A 20,147-nucleotide genomic window follows, 5' to 3' on the forward strand; every position below is an offset into this window, starting at 1 on the left:
TAGAATACTTAAAATTCCTATATATATTCATATATATACATATGTGTGTGTATATATATATATATATATATATGAAATTGAGAACTTTCAATGGTGAAAGTGTAATTATGTCTTCTCCTCTTTTTTTGAACCATTTAGATATCAACATGAATCAATTCCAAGTCCACTGGTTACTGGAGTCCTGTGCACACAATGACACCAAGGGACTTGGGAAAGTAACTGAGCTGACTTATGTAAGTCTCCATTAAGACTTGTGCTTGACTCTGAATAGCTTCTAAACAGCAAGTGAAAGGATGGTTCTGTAACATAACACAGTATGTTTCATACTATATTTCACATATAAGTAATCATAGAATGGCTCGGGTTGGAAGGGACCTTAAAGACCATCCAGTTCTAACCCCCCCACCATGGGCATACTTTCCAATACATCAGGTTGCACAGGGCCTCATCTTGAAAGACCAAACTGGTCTTCTCTGGGCAAGCTGTTCCAGTGCTTCACCACCCTCTGAGTGAAGAATCAGTAAGAATAAGTAAGAATGCTTCTTTGTTACTTTCTTCTTATGCAAAAGATAGAAATGATGCACCTGGAGTATTGTTTTCTGTCTGTTTGTTTGTTTTGTTGTTGTCGTCTTAAATCCAAGCTAAGCTAAAATCATAATACTTTGTTGGTGTTATTCGGAAAACAAGAGCAGACAAATTTATAGCTAAGTACCTATATACTTCTACAGCATATAGAACACAGGGCTTGATTTATGATTAGAACTGTAAGACTCTATCAAAGTGTAAATACTGACAAGTAATAATAGTAATTAATAAGACAGGTTTCCTTTTAGACATGCGGGTATGTTTCACAACCCTGAGGAGAATAATAGAATTAGAAAAACAGAACAATAGTTGAAAAATACTAGAAATTAAATCTGAAAGTTGCACAGATATCAGATAAGGAGAAAAGATACATCTAAGGACGTCAGATCAAATATATGTTACAGTTTCAGTTCTTCATACTTATATTGTTGGTAATCTGGTATCATCTAGACATCATACTGTATCTGCAAGACATTATTTGAAAAATACAGTACTGTGATGAGTGCATCACAATTGATTTAGTGGGTTGTGTTGAATGGAATAAAACATAATTCACCTTTACTTCTTACCATGAACTGTACTACCAGATCAATTCAATGGAGTTAATGGCATGTAAAAGTAGAGTAAATCATAAGAAATAATTTCTCACACAAAAAGCTGTTAGCTTGTAAGATTTATTACTTCATGGGGTTAGCAAAGCAAATATTAGCAGTGAATTAAAAAATGATTAAAATATAATGTTACGATCAATCAGTGTCAATATTTCAAGGTATGCCCATGAAGATAGGAGAAAGTTTATATTTAATAATTTTAGTTCCACTTGAGGTCAAGATAGACTCATTGTACATCTGGCCAACACGTTGTGGGGTTGGTTCATTTATTTATTTATATCAGTCATTTTACAGCAGTATGTTCAATCTACTTTGTGAAACTGTATGTTTCTTTTCAGGGCTCATTTTTATTACAAACTCTGAGAAGAAGACTGATGCTACAAAGGGTTTGATAGTCAATTTAATTGTTCAAGATGTATAAAGGCCTTAGGCTTTGAGTGTTGAGCATTTAGTTTCTGGTCCATGGTTTTATGGACATTGCAATTAGACCATTTGCTATTCTCAGAGTGTACTTTGAGATGCATATGAAGCCTCCTAAAATCCAGCCCAAACTCCACATTACAAACAGGTATCTGTTTTAATGAGTGAATGGGAAACATTGGCTACAGGAAATAGCCTGAAATCTTGCCTAAATATACTATCATCTTAAAACAAAAGTCAATTTACAGTCATTTGTAAAATAAAGGAACAGTTTTGTTTGTCTGTTTTGTTTTTCTTAAAAAAACAAAACAAAACAATACAGTTAAAGTTTAAGTAGGAATCAAACCTGTTATAATACTCTCACAGCAGGTGGAAGATGGAGAATCAAGTCCTTTCTGAGCCCAATCTCTGTATCCTATTGGAAATGACCTTCAAAGAGAAGTTTTGACTAACTTGGCTTGGGATTCACTTCCAAAAAAACAGGGAGTTGTGTAGAAAAAACTTGGAGACTAGTGATCCTGAAGTGAAAGAAAGATCTAAAAGGCAGTGAAAGACTTGGGACCTTAGCCAGAAAGGTATTATTGGACATTCTCCCAGAAAAAAAAAAAAATGTATATATATAAATAAAGCGAACAAACAAAAAACACTTTTTTTTTTTTTTTCCTCATAATATGATTTGTGCTACAGCTTTCAGGCTGTGATATTCAAATATACTTTAGACAACATTTTAAGTTAGAAGGACACTTACACTTTGTGTAAAGTTTTTTCAGTCACTGTCTTTAAAACAGCTGTGGAGTTTATCTTCTTGATAATAAGATAGAAGTAGTTAATGTACTAAAGGGGAAAAAAAAAAGTGCATCTATAATGCCACACTGACTTTGAATGCACTTTTAAAAAGTTAAATATAGATGAAGCCTGTCATTTACAGCAACTTAACTCATCTTTCTTAAATTTATTTAATTCAATTAGTATTTACATCCTCACATTGCTACCCTCACTGCCATCATGTCAGAGACTGTTCTTAATGTTAGATGCTAGTTGCTTTGATAGAGCATGGGGAAGGAACTGCATAGAAAGGAAAGGCATGTTGAAATGCCATGCTAATGTATTTTACTACTTAAAATAAGCATAACATATGCAATGTTTGCAACATATGCAATGTTTGCTTTGTTGACTGAGTAAAAACTATGTTGGCATGTGTTAAGCATATCAGGAAAATATTTTATTGGAGAAAGCTTTTCATCTTCTGCCATCCCTCCCCCCCCACCCCCCCAGGGATCTATTTGCATCATGCTCTCTTTTTGTTTTTCCTGTTTTCCTGTTACAGGAGAACTACATGATTCTGAAGGACCTGTCGTTTGCATGCAAATATAAAGTAACTGTTTTGCCTGCAAAATCTAAAGGTCGTTTTAAGGCTGAGAGTATTTTCTTTGTCACCCCACCTTGCTCTGCATTTAAAGAAAGAAACCACAAGCACATTAATTGTCCAGCTGAAGGAGGTAAGATGTGATTTGGAGAACTTGCCAAATAGTTTCAAATGTACTTACAGTCACCAGGAAAAGTCTTTAAAGGAAATTCTAAAATAGTATATAAAAGATACAGAAGAAAAAAAAAAAAAAAAAAGATTAGTGCTTATGTGAAAAATCAACTAAATAGCAGTATAGATTTAAGTTGCCACATTCCTGTTTGTCAATTAGGTAAGAATTTTAGCGAACTGGTTACGAACACATGATGGCATTTGTTATCACATAGTTTTTAGTGCAAGGAGGAAGTTTCTCAGTTACATTAACTATAACAATGAATGACAGATGCAAACATAATTATGATGGCATGATCCATCTTTTGAATGTTTTAGTACTGATGCAAGCTGCTTTTTCAGTTTGGTTTAGTTTGGGTTAATGCTTTTCTTAAATAACAAATAAAGGTGCTCATACCTGGTAGAGTGTGGCTACAATTCAAGGTATAGCTAAAAGATCATGGTAAATCACAGAATCATGGAGATGTTAAAAAAGATCTCTAATCTCAGATAATCCAGCCATGCACTTCAAGTGGGTCTATAGCCAGCGCTAGGTCAGGTCAGCCTTAGCTTTGTGAAGCCAAAGTTTCCAGCACTACAGTTTTCTTCCTGGGCAACTGCATACATTTCACCTCCTAATAGGAGTGCCCCTATTAAATTGTACTACAGTTTTAGAGCATAAATTTTACTTTTTTCCTGCATCATGGAGATCTAAGGGTTTTCTTGTGGTCCCAAAACTGAAAAACAGCTCAGATATTCTGAAATACAAAGGACCCACAGGATGGTGAATGATGAATGAGGCTTTTATAATTTTGTGTGGCATTGGCTTTCCTTTCTGTCATCTGTAGCTGACATAACTTGATTTGAAGTTTGAATTTGGCCCAAAACACCAATGGAATATATCAATTAAAGGCTTTGGTTAGAACTGAAATGTAATGGCAGAAAGCTGGCAGGATACTGGATAACATTAGAAAGAGAGCTCTGTCTGACCTTGAGTTGCAAAATTAAATTAACATTATTGAATATTATCTTTCAAAGTTTAGCTTATCTTTCTGCTTTCCAAATTTATAGTGCCAGTTCTACCCAAAGTGTTGGCCAAACCCGAGAATCTGTCTGCGTCTTTCATTGTTCAGGAAGGTAACATCACCGGTCATTTTTCCTGGAAGATATCTAAGGCAGTCCTTCAACAGCCCATGACAGGGTTTCAAGTCACATGGGCAGAAGTAACCACAGAAAGTCGACAGAACAGCTTGCCCAACAGCATCATTTCGCAGTCACAGATACTGCCAGCAGTAAGTTGTTTGTTAATTTCCTTTTCTATTGCATTCATAACTGCATGCATACGTGACATACTTTTAATTTTTAGTGGTAATGCATACGTCACACATAGCATTCTCTCACTCTGTGGGCAAGTTGGAGCAGGAGGTGCTTTAATTTTTCCTCCTTGTTGGAAATACAAGGCACAGCTACTCTTCTCGATGGCACATCTAACATCTTAATGTGCACAATTGTCAAATTAGCAGCCATTATCTGAGAAATGCCTAAAGGGAGGAAAAGATCATCTGTGTGTGGCAATAGATGGTTTTTATTTTCTTTTGATGATCAGGCTGTTCAGCTTGGTGGTTACTATAGTTTTACTAATTATTCGGTGTCCATGTCCATAAATTTGATGGATTTAACAGATTTTTTTTCCCTCTGAGTCACTCTTTGCTCTAAGAGAAGTAAAAATCACTTTCCCCTCTGTGAATACGCGTTATTGTCTAATAGAAAAGTAAGTTGAGGAATACTGGATTTCACTGTTTACTGAAAGTATTACAACAGTTAATTTGAAGTCTTCCCCCTATTTGCTTTAAGATGGCCTTTGCTATTTCAGTTCCTCTAGCAGAAGCAAGTGAAGAGCATTTCTTTCAGACTGTGTTGCCAGATTCACCAGAGTTCATTCAGACTCAGTTGCCAGATCCACCAGAGTCAACAAAAGGACTTAAGTAGCTGGCCTTGATCCAAAGTCTACTAACAATGTTGGGAGTCTTTCCATGCACTTCAGGGACATGGATCAAAGCAACTGTCTCAAGCAGAACAGGCTGAAAATCTTTTCACAACATTTGTTTCATAAAAGAATGCATAAAATGTTTTCTTGGACACATCTTGCATTCAATGCATTTTCCACAAGTCCAAGACAAGGTTCCCACAATTTTCTCTTAATTCCTAGCAGACTGCCCTAAGGCTATGCCCCCTGTGTTTGAAAGCATGTTTTTCTCAGACAGAGCAACAAAGTTGACCATGGATGCTCCAGAACTATGAGGCAAGCTACTGTGCAGTGTGCAGAGCTGTTTTGTTCCACAGTAGTACAGACTCAGTGGGATCCAGACTAGTTCATTCAAAGCTCAATCTACAGTCCCAAGCGGAAGCACATTGCAGATAGAGCCTTGGTCTCTTCAGTAAGCCACGTTGCAGGATTATTTCAAAGTGGATACTCAATCGCAGACATTTGAATGCAAACAGCCACTTTAGCACAATAAGCAGTTATAGACCATGAGATGTTACTTTTCACTTCAGTTTTCATCTTTTGTTTTAGAACCAGGTGTATGGTTTATATAGAATTTCTATTTCACTTTTTAAGTTTCTAGTTCAGTTATGTCTAATTAAAAATATTTCTTTACCTTGTGTCATTGTGTTATGCTTTTATTATTATTACTATTATTATTACTACTACTATTATTATTATTATTATTATTATTATTATTTTATTTTTCCTCCTATGGTTTCACTACTGTGAAACCTGAAGATTTCTTTAACTATCTATTACCGTATGTATGTATCTATTCATAGCACCTGGTTAACTTGCACAAAACTCTGGTTTGAGTTGAAATAGTATCACCTGCACTCTGAAACCACCATAATGTATTGTATTTCATGGTGATGATCATTCACTCATTTTTGTTGGTAATCTCTGCTTGTTAAAAATTCAGTATTTACACAACTAGGCTGAAGTGCACATGTCCCAGGAGCATATGAAAGAGAGTGAATGTCTAAGCGTGATGTATGCATTTCTCTCTCTTTCCAACCCATTATGTATGTTACATGTGGTGGAACAGCTTTTGTAAGATGTTTTAAGAGCAGCCCCATCTCAGTATATGCAATAATTTGTCAGTAAAGCTACACTTTTACTCCTGCCTTTTCTCTCTCTCTCATTTCCCCTTTACTTTCTGGTCTGGCAAGAACAGTAAATTATCAGTTATTCTCACAGGCACTTTCAGCTCCCTGCTGTGTGCTTGGGACAGTGCCTGCCAGAAGAGTTTGCTATGAAAATTCTGGCTAATCAGAGGACCACGCTGTGTGTGCGCTGTCCAGTGTCTCTGCCCCACAGTCTTATCCCTGGGACTGGTATGCTGTGTGTTTCTGAGGTACTTTTTTAGCTTGGAATAAGGTGAATTGTGACTTCCAATTCCTGAATGCCCTTCAGTCTTCAGTCAGATGTATTCCTATTTGGGAGCATTTATAAACTTTGAAATTATTTTGCACAGTTTTAAGTGACCACACAAGGTACAGAACAATAAAAAGTGAGGACAATACTGATATTTCACAATCCATCCTGCCAGAAATGTGATTAAGAACAGAAGGGATGATTTTCATGGTGTAACTTTGGAAAAACCTGCTGAAATCACTGTAGCCACCCAGATTTCACTATCTGCAGCATGTACTCCAGACCTGAAAATTGCCATGAGTTAATTTATCAATTAGTAGAATTTACAGCTAGATGTAAAATAAAAACAAGTGTATTTAATTAAACTATTTAAAAAAATAAAAAAATAAGAAACTAAACACTTTTTTCAGTGATGAACATATCAACTTTCAAGAATGCTAAGGAAAAACTTGTACCTCTTACACGTGAAACTGTAACATTAGGGGAACAATGTATGCTCAAAGTCAATGGCAAGCAAAAGTTCAAGACAAACCTCCTCAACCAATTACATATGTTAAATACTTCTTACAGATTTCTAAGAAAGCAATTCGTGGGTGCTAAAAGTGACAGAACCTGTTTAAACCACTGATTTGTGGGAGTAGAGCAACCAGGTTTTATTTTTAGATGCCATGAGAACTAATGTAATTTATTTATTGTTAGGATCATTATGTACTCACTGTGCCCAATCTGAGGCCATCAATGCTGTACCGACTGGAAGTTCAAGTGCTGACAACTGGTGGGGAGGGACCAGCTACAATAAAATCATTCCGAACACCCGCTCTTCCTCCATTTTCACCCCACAGTAAGTAGTACCTCATTTTGGCATGTTGTTGTGTGTTAAAAAAAAAACAAACACAACACTTCAGTCTTACACATGCAAGCAGGTTGCTTGACCCTTAGAATCTTTATTGGCTCTGGTAGAATTCCATAAACATAATGTGCATGGTATTATTATTATTTTTCTCTCTCTCTGTCTCTCTGTGAGTGTTTATCAGCAGTAGTGGAATCAAATATAGTCTTTCTCTCATTCAGTTTTGTGTGGTCTTACATTTGCCACCACATTCTACCACAGGCTTTTACCTGTAAGAGAGGCCACCTTGGGTGGTCTCTCCTCCAAGTACCATCTAGGACTGGGACTGCTTAGCTTTCAAGATTAGACTTTTCTGAGATGCATTCAGTTGAATATGGCTATAGTATGACCATATTTCTAAAGCTGTGCAAACCTCTTAATGGCCGTTACAAGCATTTGAAAATGCTTGAACTTTTCAAATTCAACAACTTGTGGAAAGACACAACTCAGTGTTGTGAAGCCCAGCGAAAATTACAGTGAATTATTCCACTAAAGTTGTCTGGACTGAATATGCACCTAGTTGTCAGAACAGGCAGTTCACTTAAAAGCTGAAGGCTTGCAAGCTGGAGGCCTCAAGAGGCCTTTACAGGAGAATCTGGTAAATGATTGTATGATTTAGGGTTTGATATGTGCATACTTTCTTATCCTTTTGTTTAGGACCTCATCTGAAGCAACATCATCCACACCACTATAAGCCACCCCCAGAGAAATATTAAACTGTTTCAGATGATTATATAAATAAGTGAGAGGAAAAACTGAGCTCCCAAATGGAGGCTAGGAAAAGGCACATCTGTAGGAGCAATGAATACAGTTTTCCAGTGGAAGTTACCATGCTGTACGATCTGTATCAACTCTATGTAGTTTAGTAATCAAGAATTGTATTTGCACCAAGACAAGGATGAAGCATACAGCAAGTAAAATTTCAGTACCACTACTATTCAACAAATTGAAGATTGCATCGAACTCAACACCTGAGAGAAAATCAAAGTGTGTTTATTATAATGTTTTTGTATTTCTATGTTTGAATTAGATTGAAACAGTGTGGTGTATACAGCTTTTTCTCTTAGTGACTTCAATGTTAATATATAAAAGGTTGTCCTGTGATACATACATACCTTTGAACACTGGAGGCCATGTTGTCATTAACATGTTTAATTGATCTATTTTACTTAAAGCCCTCTTACCAGTTCAAGTCCTAGAGTATTTTGCTGTTAAAGGTCTCCACTTGTCTGAAATAAGGACATAAGTAAAACAAGTAGCAGAAACAGAAACCTTTAAATAGTCAATATTTAATAACTGCAGTATCACTGCAGAGGAGAGATATGATACATTTGCATAGTCAGCCACCTCTTCCAAAGTAATGTTTCAGTATGGAGATCTTCTATTATTATAGGTAATAGTTAAGATATATACAGGGTAGATGTACTATTCATTATAAAAAAACAGATGACAGTTAGTACAATTGTTGACAATTAATTGTGATTAATACAATTAATTGATAATTGTATTAATTTATAAGAATGACCTTTAAAATCCCACTATCACACTTTTTTTTTTGGGGGGGAGGGGTTATTATCTTAAGAAGAAATGTTGATTTTCTAGCTAAAAGTCTTATTAGTTAACATTCACATCTTAAAAATGGAAATTCTGGGGTACATTTATTATTCAAGTAGCTGTAGAGCTACTTTTTTGGCTTCTCTTTCTTTTGATGTATGTCTCTTTTCCCCATGGATCTTTTGAACAGAGGGATGGGTATGTTAGCTCCATGCTATTCTGCTTACAGAAGAGTTGCATGACAATACTCAAGCATTTGGAAAGCATTGGCTTATAGTTTATTTGAATGCATTTTTCAAATTCAGACAGAAGGGTGCCCTTTTTAACCATAAGGGAATACATGCTGCCTTTATTGTACAATATAAACTGAGTAATTCGCTACACAAAGAGACATCCTTGATAGTAAACAGAAACTACTTGGATTTATTATCAAGAAGGAGTAAAGTATCTGCCAACAATCTTCTATACAAATACAATCAAAATCTAATGTTCAGACATTAGTGGCATTAGTATTTTCTTGATTACAAATTGGATAAAATATGGATAAAAGAACTGCATGCCTGAAACTGAGGATCACATTTGTATTTATCATTGTAGGACATTCACAAAATAATCACATATCATTTGTCTCTACTGAAGTTTATAGTTTTGGTGAATGTGGGTTGACAACACTGAGGGTGAAGGAAACTGAATTAATTTCTGATCACTTGGTCATTCCAGTTTTTCTATATATCTACCTTTTATATTTCTACCTTATATTTCTACCTTTGCTATTAAAGTACTTTTTTTTTTTTTTTTTTCCCCATTCTCTTTCTACTTTGCCTGTTGTCTTTTTTGATGTGCACTCAGTGACAAAAGACTTTTACAGAAAATTTCAATTGCCATGAGATTTGAGCCTTTAACAGTTGTTTAAAAAATATTAAAAGCAATGGTAATTTTAATTCCTTCTTCTGCTGGTCTGTCACCTTATCTTTTCCAAAATACATTAACAAATAACAGATAAACTCTTCTTCATAAAATCTGTAATGTAATATTTATTTCAATTTTGGAAGATGGCCAGAGTTTCAGAGATTTTGGGAATCTGTAAGAATGTGTAATGCATACAAGACTTTACAAAGAAAAAAAAAATGGTTTGAACTGCAGCACAGTGCAGCACTGCTTTGATGTTTAGGCTATATAAAGTAAGGATAGAAGGTATCTTGTTTTCTGAGAGTAGTTTTCTGTGGGATCAGGGCAAGTACTCAGGCTGCCTTAAAAACTTCTGTTCAAACCTTTACGTTAGAGTCTATTCCAGTTATGCTGGAGCAATTCTGTAGTGACTTGATTAATGTTAATGAAATTATGTAGCATTCATAGTGACATTGGTAAAGCATAGAACATGGATGTCAGTCGTTATTACAATGAGGCCAGACCTAGTTTGGAGATCAAACTTGAAGTTAGCAGCCCTGAGTGACCATATCCTTAGTCTTAATTGTTGAGTGGAAGCCTTGTTCTTTTGCTTACTTATGTCAATTTATTTGAAACATTCAATTTTTAAAAGTAGCAGTTAATGTTAAAGAACATGGAGTATGCTTTCCTTCTAAATTAGATTTTGCCCATCCCAAAAAAATAAATATGTATTTGATAAAGTAGAATTGTATTGAGCAAGTGCATTATACAGAGTCTGTTTTACAAAGATGTAAAGTCATTTTTATCCTTCTACAAATGAGTTTATCAACTCACCTTTCAAGTGATCCTCCAAATCAAAAATAAAAAATAATAAATCTACCAAGATCATGCATGGATGTTAAATTTGAAACTACAAATGCTTTCCCAATTATTCTTTGAATCTAGCAGTACCAATTTGCAGTTTCTGGTGCCTAACTCATAAAGCCTTGTTTGCTGAATTGTACAGGGTGTTGTCCTAATTTACGGGCCTAAATCACATTATACATTTAATTCATCAATAGACTTGTAATTCACTGCGTGATTCACTACTTAATGATTTATTTTCTCTAATGATGTTGCATAATACAGAATTAATATAGATATCGGGATGCTTTTAAATACTCAGCACCTTTACACTAATGTATTATTTTCTGTGTACGGTTCTGATGGATTTGTCAGTTCACTTCTGGATGCATTATGTTTATCTTTATTTCTGAAAGAATTATGAGACTATGCCATTTTTGCTAGCTGCTTTGTGAAATTGATTTTTTTTTTGTTCACCAATGATTTTTCATGGAATCACATACAATGGTGTGTTCTTGTTGTAACATGGTTTTTAAGTAGTGTATAGAGTAGGGGAAATTCAAATAAGAAAAAAATTGTGCTGTATGTAACATCTTGAACATTCATTAAGAATACAGCACATGGACAGTAAATAAGAGGTCTTACTTCTGAAATGCTGCACATCCTCAACTTAGTGGCTTCAGAAAGAATTGAGGTATGGCAATACTAATAATGATATTGATGTTTGGCATGATCACACATAAAATCAAAGAAATACTCATTGTTAATACGAGTGGGAAATTTACCATTTATATTAGCAGAAGCATATAGAAACCTAAATATTGAGTAAATTCATTCAACAATAATTTCATCTCCATACTCCCTACTGGAGACAGGGTGAGTTTCAGATAAGCCGGCTCTTATTCAGGAGGGTATGCAGAAAAGAGAACGTCTATTCTCACAGAAGTCAGTTGGATGGATGTATACTTTTGAGTGTACAGTAGAGAGTGAGCTTTAGTGATATCTTAAATAAATTATGGATGTCAGAATTGAATACTCTCTTAAATTAGGGCCTTATGGAACAAAGTATTGGACCCAGACAGTTCTAAATTCTATGTACAACACCATAAAATTTTTTATTTTTGTCTTGTGTATATGTAAATGTAGTTGTGATATTGACTTATTTATTAATTAATTTTCTTATACTATGTGCCAGGTATATTCCTACCCTTTTGATCAGTACCTGTGAACATCAATTACTAAAAATAATATTATGCAAACTTGTGCATTGTAACCAGGAATATGATGCTAATAGGCTGTTGCATGTAGTTTAAAATAATTAAGAAAACCCTCTATTTAAAAAATGTAAATGAATACCTGCAGATGTTGATGATTATATATACTTTTGCATGCCAAAACTCATTGTTCAGTTGTGGGCATGAAATGTAACGACTGTATTACCTCTACTGAGTATATTAGTAAGGTACAATTTACAAAGTTATTAACAGAGCTCTCTATGTAAAATGTTTTCTTTTTACCTAATTATATTGTAGTAGAGTTGTAACAGAACTGTTTATCTGTTACCCAAATTGGCTGTAGAAATTATGTTCATATAACAGTCATTTAAAGTCAGTATTTATTTATGTATGTAATACAAAAAAAAAAATAATAATTGGTCTTACGTGTCTGTCCATTTATTTAGAGAATGAAAACAATTTGTATAAACAATTTGTAAAAAAAAAAAATGTAAATATAAATAGAGCCTGATTTCTTTTACTCATTATTTTCATGTTTAGAACTTGTATATACTGTTTAGGTAATAAACTGTCCTACACTGAAGTCTTGCTACATTATCTTCTCCATACAGGATTTAAACATTTTTTTTTCTTTTTTTTTTTTTAAAGTGGGAGATAAAGTGTTATTGAATAAAAATCAGAGTACCATTGGTACTCTACATTTCATTGTACATGTAATCATAACATTTTATCCTTGCTGTTTGCTACTGCATTTTATTTTCTTTAGAAAGTGATCAAAATCATCTGAAGATAAATTTAGGTATCATTTAAGTATTTTATGTTGAAAAGCAACTCTTAAAGTAAAAAATCAGACTCAAGATTTTGTCTTCTTTTCCCTTGTTTCCATGAGATAGTACTCAATGGAGTTTTAGTAACCCTTTGTAATACTAATTTCAAATAATTAAAATGTTTCTAGATCTATGTCAGTAGCCTGATCCTGCAAGTCAAGATTTTTGTGATTGAAAATCATGGTGAAATCTTTGTGTACACCAGATCTGGAATATTTTATATTTAAAAGTGCAGTATCCCATGATTTAAATGATATATTTTTAATAAATATAAATATCTGTCTTACAACAACATTTGTTTCAAATTGTCATAGATGTGCTATCATTTTCAAATGCAATGTTTTTGGTAAATCTCTTAGCAGGTGTGCCTTTCACGTACTCTCAAATTACTTAATAAACATTTAGTTTTTGTTAACTTGAGCATAAACTCCAAATTTTCCTAATTACTTTCTCAGTAGAATAATTCTTTAGGATTTTTATTGTTTGTTTTTCATTTTACATAAATGGACAATGTTTAGCATAAACCCTTATAATTAAATTCCTCTCCAAGTTGTATTTCACCAGTGTGGTATGGTAAACCCTTATAGGAGTTATATATCACTGTGGGTAGGTAAGTTGTCATAATAAATAGATGAAGTGTTCTATGCACTGTCATTCTTTTTCTTTTTCCCCTTTCATAACTTCAAATAAATGTTCTATTCAACACTGAATTAGAAAAGATGATGACTGGATTATGTCAATCATATGAAATAAAGCATATTTGGTATATATTGATCAGTATTGATCATTTTGATTTTGGGTTTTGTACTTTGTGCTTCAGTGCAACTTGGTTCTTTTTTTTTTATATATATAATATACATATAAATATATAAATATATAAATATATATATAAGAAAAAAAATATATTTTATATATATATATATAAAAATAAAATCCTCCATACTTCTGTTTTCCTCTGACAGGTGTTGTATTGTCATCAATACAACACTTGTTATTGGTATGCCAGCCTCCTTGAGAAAGGCCTTGAGCCAAAACTCTGCCTGAGCCTGCCAGTGACAATGCAGCACCTGTAAGGATAAAAGCAAACAAGGGAGATCATCGAACACATGGTTTTTAAATATATGCGAAAGACTCCTGCAGGCCTGAAGGGGATGTGGTTCAACAGAAATGTCTGTGATGTCCCCCTTTAGATTGTGCATAATAGCGTTCCTGCTTCTACTGAAAGTGCTGGTAGCAGTATAGATTAATATTTAATATACACCTTACTATAAGCATTTACTGAGATTGTTTTGTGGGTCAGAAACCAAAGAATTAATGAACGCTTGCTGTACCCAGTTCCTCACCTTTGATGGTAATTTATTCATGTTATTTAATAATAAGCTTCATTCAGGAGGTCTCTTCTTAAAAGGATATAAACTTTGGAATGATTGGACTGCCATTTTTCAGGAGAGTTAGGAAAATGTGCTGAACACAAATCTCTTTATGTTTGTGTGCAAATATATTTATACACCAAATAATAGTTCTTGCTTGTCTTTTTCACAAGCTGTCCAGTAGTATATTTGTAATTGGTTCAAAAATGGCTAACTCTCTATTTGTAGTTAGAAGTGATTAGCCAGCACATTACTCATACTTTTATAATTTTATTTAGAAAATGTTACCTGATTTAAGTGGTTCAGGCTGCGTAGTTGTTATTAGTTGTAGAGTGATAAGCTGTAATTTCCACCCTGCCATTTCTAAGTGGAAGGTAGGGGAATGAATAGACTTCACCCCACCACAAACACACACAAAAAAGTGAAGGACACACACACGTCTTATGTATTCATCCAATTTCCAGTGTTAGTAGTTGTCTGCAAACATACAAATTAACCTTTTAAATTTATTTTTTGAGCTGTGCTGTAAAGTTTATTTATATTTCAGGTTTTCGGTAAACATATCTTCAAGCCAACATCAATTAGTCTCATAAGACTATGTACAAGAAACAAAAAGCAAAATTTGAAACAAAAATAACCAAAAAACAAAACAAAACAACAAAAAAAAAAACTAAGCCAAAACTTGCTATTGGATTCTGAGAGAGCCCTTTGGGACAGCTGTGCCTTTTGTGTGATATTCATTGAATCATAATGAAGACCATGAAGAGTCACACATTCTTCTTGCTTTGAGTGGATTGCAGACATTTTTTCTAATACCTCTTATCACAAAGAATCTGATTAAATAGCTTCATTAGTGGATGAGTTACCAGACGTATACAGTAACTTAAAGCTATTATGATGCACCAGTGAATGATTCCTGCTTTTTTTTTTTTTTTTTCTCATTTATTTGAAGATTGTATTAAATTCGTATTTTTGTCTCGACATCTTCTATTTTGTTCTGTTTTATTTTATAATGGATCACTATTCATTGCTTTTTTTTATATGTATGTTCAGTTTGAGAACTTGCCTCATTTATTTATCATGGACATACAAGATGTATTCATAGCTTATTTCTCGTCACCGGTCGTTGCTGTGAAGATTGAGATTTGTGATATCTTTACAATAAACAAAGTCACTGAAATAATGTGTTTATGTATTTAGAGCTGATTTCAATAAAGTGTCCCTTGTGAACAAAATAACATTACTTTTAGATATGTAAAATATCTGTGGTTGTATCTTGTTGAAATTACTATCTACATAATATAGTTTTGGACAAACTGTATTTCAGGAAACCTTAGTGTATTTAAATAACAGGCATGCTAACTACAGGAAATTGTAGCAAGCACACAGGAGTATATTAAACTGATAGGTATCACTCATATTTGTAGATTAATAAATGCTGCTAAGACAATAAATTGTTTTCAGGTTAGCTAAATATATTATTTAGTCTGAGCACAAACAGATTCCCATTCACTGACAGAATAGGAGATGTGGATGAATACCAGGGGTTTGGAGAGAGATGTAGAAGGAACAGCATTAACTTCTGTAATTGGATAATATCAAAATTATACACAATTTAAATTATGTTTTCTTTGCTGTCACTAACAGAGGGTACTTGATACCTTAACAAAATCATAAGGTGATCCCACATGTTCTTTTCAGGTGATTTTGTAAATTTTGTAAGTAGCTTCATAACATAAGTGGAACTAACAACAAGAAAGAAATCATTTTATTTATGTAAATGTAATTGAAAAAGTATTATTTACCTAATATCATGCTCAGAATCATTTACCAACACACTTGCATAGAACAATATGATTCAATTGGGTGAACACTTCAGTTCGGGGTTCTCTCACTTCCTGAAATTCAACCTTTGACTGAAAAAGTCTTCCTAATTTAAAAAAAAAAATATGTATATTTATTGGGACACCATGAATAATATATCATCAAAGATAGAGATTGTACATCCTCTCTTACTAATTACTTTTGAAACAACAATAAGGCAAATAGTGACATCTTAACTTTCAAGGAAATTGCATGTGGAAAAACACATGGCATAAACAATTTTGATTATGCGTCAAATTACCAAAAAATTGCAAAATATTCCTTTGAGGGAATATAGGTTTTTTTTATTCTCAGTAGATTTGGGAGGAAACTCTTCTTACACTGCCCCTAGGAAATTGAAAGACTGCAGAAAATGAAACCAGCTTCTCAATGTATCTTTATGTTGTAAGACATTACTTACCTCACAAGACTTTGTACAAGTTGTGTAGCTTGTAAAATTGAATGAGTTGGGATTTCGAGTGGTAATTTACCTTACTAACATTAAACAAATAGTTATTGACAATAGCTGTGGCCCATTTGTGTTGATTCTTTTGAATGCTGTGGGTTGTTGCCTTGAATCTTTCCTGGTCAGATAATGTTTCACCCCGAGCAGGGTACGAGCTTTTGGGGAAACCACCAAGGGCTCTGGGAGAGCTGAGCTGAGCTGAGCTGAGCTGAGCAGGCCAGATGCTGTGGCAAAGGATAGCTGTTACCTGACCAGCTGTGCTGGTGCTGCAAATACTCAAACCCCTGTGCTGGGGGTTGGCAGAGGTAGAGGGCGCAGCAGCCTGGAGAAAATAAAAACGTGCCTTCAATGGAAATGCTTCTAATGGAAAAGGCTTCTCATCCCACCATATAAGTGTATGGTGAGCAGGAAAGAAAGGATTCAGCACTTAAGTGCTCATTGATCTGGGTGGACCTGGGGTCCTTGGGTCCCTGAGCTGGAAGAGAGGGTGTGTAAATGGCTTCACAAGCGCAGCCTGGACAAAATAAGGAACAAATGAGTCAGGGTGAGCCATGCTAGTCAGGGGTTCAACCCTGCTGTTGAAGCAAAAGGTCCTGAGCTCCTATGTCCACAGCAAGGGGAGAGAGGAACACCTCACACCTCCAGTATTCTACCTTTCTGATGGGAACAGGTGAGGGTGGACTAGCTGCAAAGAAATCTGGCTGAAAGGGCCTCCTGCTGCAATCCACATAGACTTCCATTGAACTTTGGCTTGTGGAAGACTTGTAGAAATACTTTGCTTTGCTTTATTAGCCCAGACATCTACTGATGCAGAATAGAAACTGGGACCTCAATGAGAAGCATCACTGTAGCTGGGGTACTATCTGGGACCAACACCGCCTGCTGCTCTGACAGGGTTTAGTGTCTACTTCTGGTTCTTATTTCAGAGGGAGCTCAGCTCCTTCAAGATGAAGAGGATCCATGGAATCATAGAATCATGGAGTGGATTGGGTTGGAAGGGACCCCAAAACCATCCAGTTCCAACCCCCCTGCTGTGGGCAGGGACACCTTCCACTAAATCAGGTTGTTCAAAGCCCCATCCAACCTGGCTTTGAACACTTCCAGTGGTGGGACATTCTCAGCTTCTCTGGGAAACCTGTCCCAGTGCCTCACCTCAGAGTAAAGAATTTCTTCTTTAAATCTAATCTAAATCTCCCCTCTATTACTTTAAAGTCATTACACCTTGTCTTATCGCTATGCTCCCTGACAAAGAGTCCCTCCCCAGCTTTCCTGTAGGCCCCCTTTAGGTATTGGAAGGTTGCTATAATGTTTCCTTGGAGCCCTGCCTTCTCCAGGCTGAACAACCCCAGCCCCCTCAGCCTGTCTTCATAGGAGAGATGCTCCAGCCCTCCGATCATCCTCATGGCCCTCCTCGACTCACTCTAACAGGTCCATGTCTTCCTACTGCTGGGAGCCCCAGAGCTGAATGCGGTACTCCCTCTGGGGTCTCACAAGAGCAGAGCAAAGGGGGAGAATCACCTCCCTTGACCTGCTGGCCATGCTTCTTTTGATGTAGCCTAGGATACACTTGGCTTTGTGGGTTGCAAGTGCACATTGCGAGCTCATGGTGAGTTTCTCATAAACCAGCATCCCTAGGTCCTTCTCACCAGGGCTGCTCTCAGTGAAGAAGTGTCTAAACAAAGCTTTGAGACATGCGGTTTGGGCTTGGATGAGAGGACACCCCTGTGTTCCACTAATCTTCACTCTTTAACCAGTATGGTGAACATATGCACTACTGTCCCTTCTCCTTCTTTTTTTTCCATTGGGTTACCATACACTTGGGGAAATACACACTGACATGTGCATTAAGTAATTAAGTCTTCCCCTGTAGGTGGTCCTTACATGGTCCTTTCCCTGCAGGTTTGTAGTCTACTTCATCTTTGATGGTCACCAACATATCATCTAGGGATAGTTCTGTGAGTTTCATCACTGTCAAATACAGTTGCTGAAAGGAGAGGGACTGTCAGATCAAAAGAACTGAATAAATGAAGGCCCCACAAGCTGGAAAGGGCAAATACTGTCACTGCATGCAGAGGCTGTAACTTTTCAACTGGCTAGAGGTGAGTACCTCAAGCAGTATTCACTGTGTGATTTTTCAGCAGTGACTGCAAATAAGCGGGATACACTTGTATGCATTATGAGGGCATCTGCTGTAATGAGGTTCTGAGCTACCAAAAACAGGAGCTGCACAGAATGTTGGTCAAAAGGTGAGAGGATTCTTTCTAAAGGCAGGACTTGAACCCACATGGAGGCTTATTGCACATCACAGTGGAAATCTGGAGCCTTATATCCTCATTCCTTCTGGCAAGACATAAAGTTTTAAGCAAAAGCTTTGTCATCTCACTAAAAGTCCTGCTGTAGATGTCAAAAACTGAAAATAGGAGGCAATTTTTGTACAAAAGAAGACAGGCAATGACAAGACCTGAAGACTTTATGGTAATTCCTGTTATAACTATATGGAAACTGATGTGGACAAAATATTTCTGCACAATCATCATTTTCCAGTTTTGCCTGCTGAACCAGTTAGCTTCAGACAAAAATAATAATAATAATAAAATAATGATAACAAAAAGGTGGTTCGCTGTCTTTTAGTAACCTTATAATAAGGCTTTAAGGCTTTAGCAACAGTGACTCTGAAATATTCTGAAGCTTAAATTTCTGAAATCAGTAGGTTGCCCTTGTATTCTAAAGACAAGCCTAAATACATGACTTGCTGCACTTCAACTGAAAGAAAGCCATTTCCAGACATGGTGAAGCATATGTTACTATCATCTTAAATGCGGAAGTATTGAAATACTTATAGATTAACTAAAATGTGTTTCTTCCTCCCTAAATGGTTACTTCATGATGACTCAGAACCAAGAAAAATGGTCACACTTTAAATGAACCCACAGCAACAGATAAGAAAATAAAACTTTCTTAAAGACCTTCTTAAAAAAACTTTCTTAAAAACTTTCTTAAAGACTTTCTTAAATAAAAATTTCTTAAAGACTTGGGCAGGAGAAAATGAAGATTGGTAAGTATAGACCACGAGAGGTTTGGTGCCAGAAATAAAAGGAGGCCAGATGTGAACACTGGTCTCCCTGCGTATCTGTGTGCTCTGCATCTTGGCTGCACTGTGGGTCCAGGTACAGTCAGGTACTGGGTCTGCCAGTAAATTCAATAGCTATGCCATTGGCTTGGAGACAGTGCAACATAAAGACAACAAAGAAATCTTCTGGCCTCTGGCAGGCTGCTATCATTCTCCTAGTAAAATTTCCCATGGTAAGATAATATTTAGCTTTCCCTTAAATAATCAGATCCATGAACTTGGAGAAAAAAAAATAAAAAAATAAGGTCACGGTTGGAAGAAAAACATCAAAAATAACTAGAAGGAGACAAGAAATATTTTAATGAGGTAATTCTGTGATTCTGCGATTCTGTAAAGAGTAAAAATATTAATGAATATGGTACAAAAGTCCTTATTTCTCCCTCACATATCACTTAACCATCCTTAGAAATAATTAAAAAAAAAATAGAAACAATGAAGAAACGACTAAATCAGTCAGAGACTTCTGGAGATAATATTTCTGCAAATCCTAAAGCATTAATTCACAAAATATGTTTCTAACGTGTCA

General features: G+C 35.4%; 1 protein-coding gene across 2 annotated transcripts in view; it reads left to right on the forward strand.

Annotated features, from left to right (window-relative positions):
- Window positions 1-12,386, forward strand: part of ANOS1 (anosmin 1) — a 136,931-nt gene extending 124,545 nt beyond the window's left edge. For both annotated transcript variants that reach the window (XM_032188658.1, XM_032188666.1), the window contains 5 exons: window positions 139-233; window positions 2,944-3,115; window positions 4,204-4,424; window positions 7,256-7,397; window positions 8,103-12,386. In XM_032188658.1, coding sequence (XP_032044549.1) covers window positions 139-233; window positions 2,944-3,115; window positions 4,204-4,424; window positions 7,256-7,397; window positions 8,103-8,161 — 689 coding nt within the window. In that variant the 3' untranslated portion in view covers window positions 8,162-12,386. The remainder of the gene's footprint in view (window positions 1-138; window positions 234-2,943; window positions 3,116-4,203; window positions 4,425-7,255; window positions 7,398-8,102) is intronic.
- Window positions 12,387-20,147: the final 7,761 nt, after the last annotated feature.

This window comes from Aythya fuligula, chromosome 1 (assembly GCF_009819795.1).
Source record: "Aythya fuligula isolate bAytFul2 chromosome 1, bAytFul2.pri, whole genome shotgun sequence".
NCBI lineage: Eukaryota > Metazoa > Chordata > Aves > Anseriformes > Anatidae > Aythya > Aythya fuligula.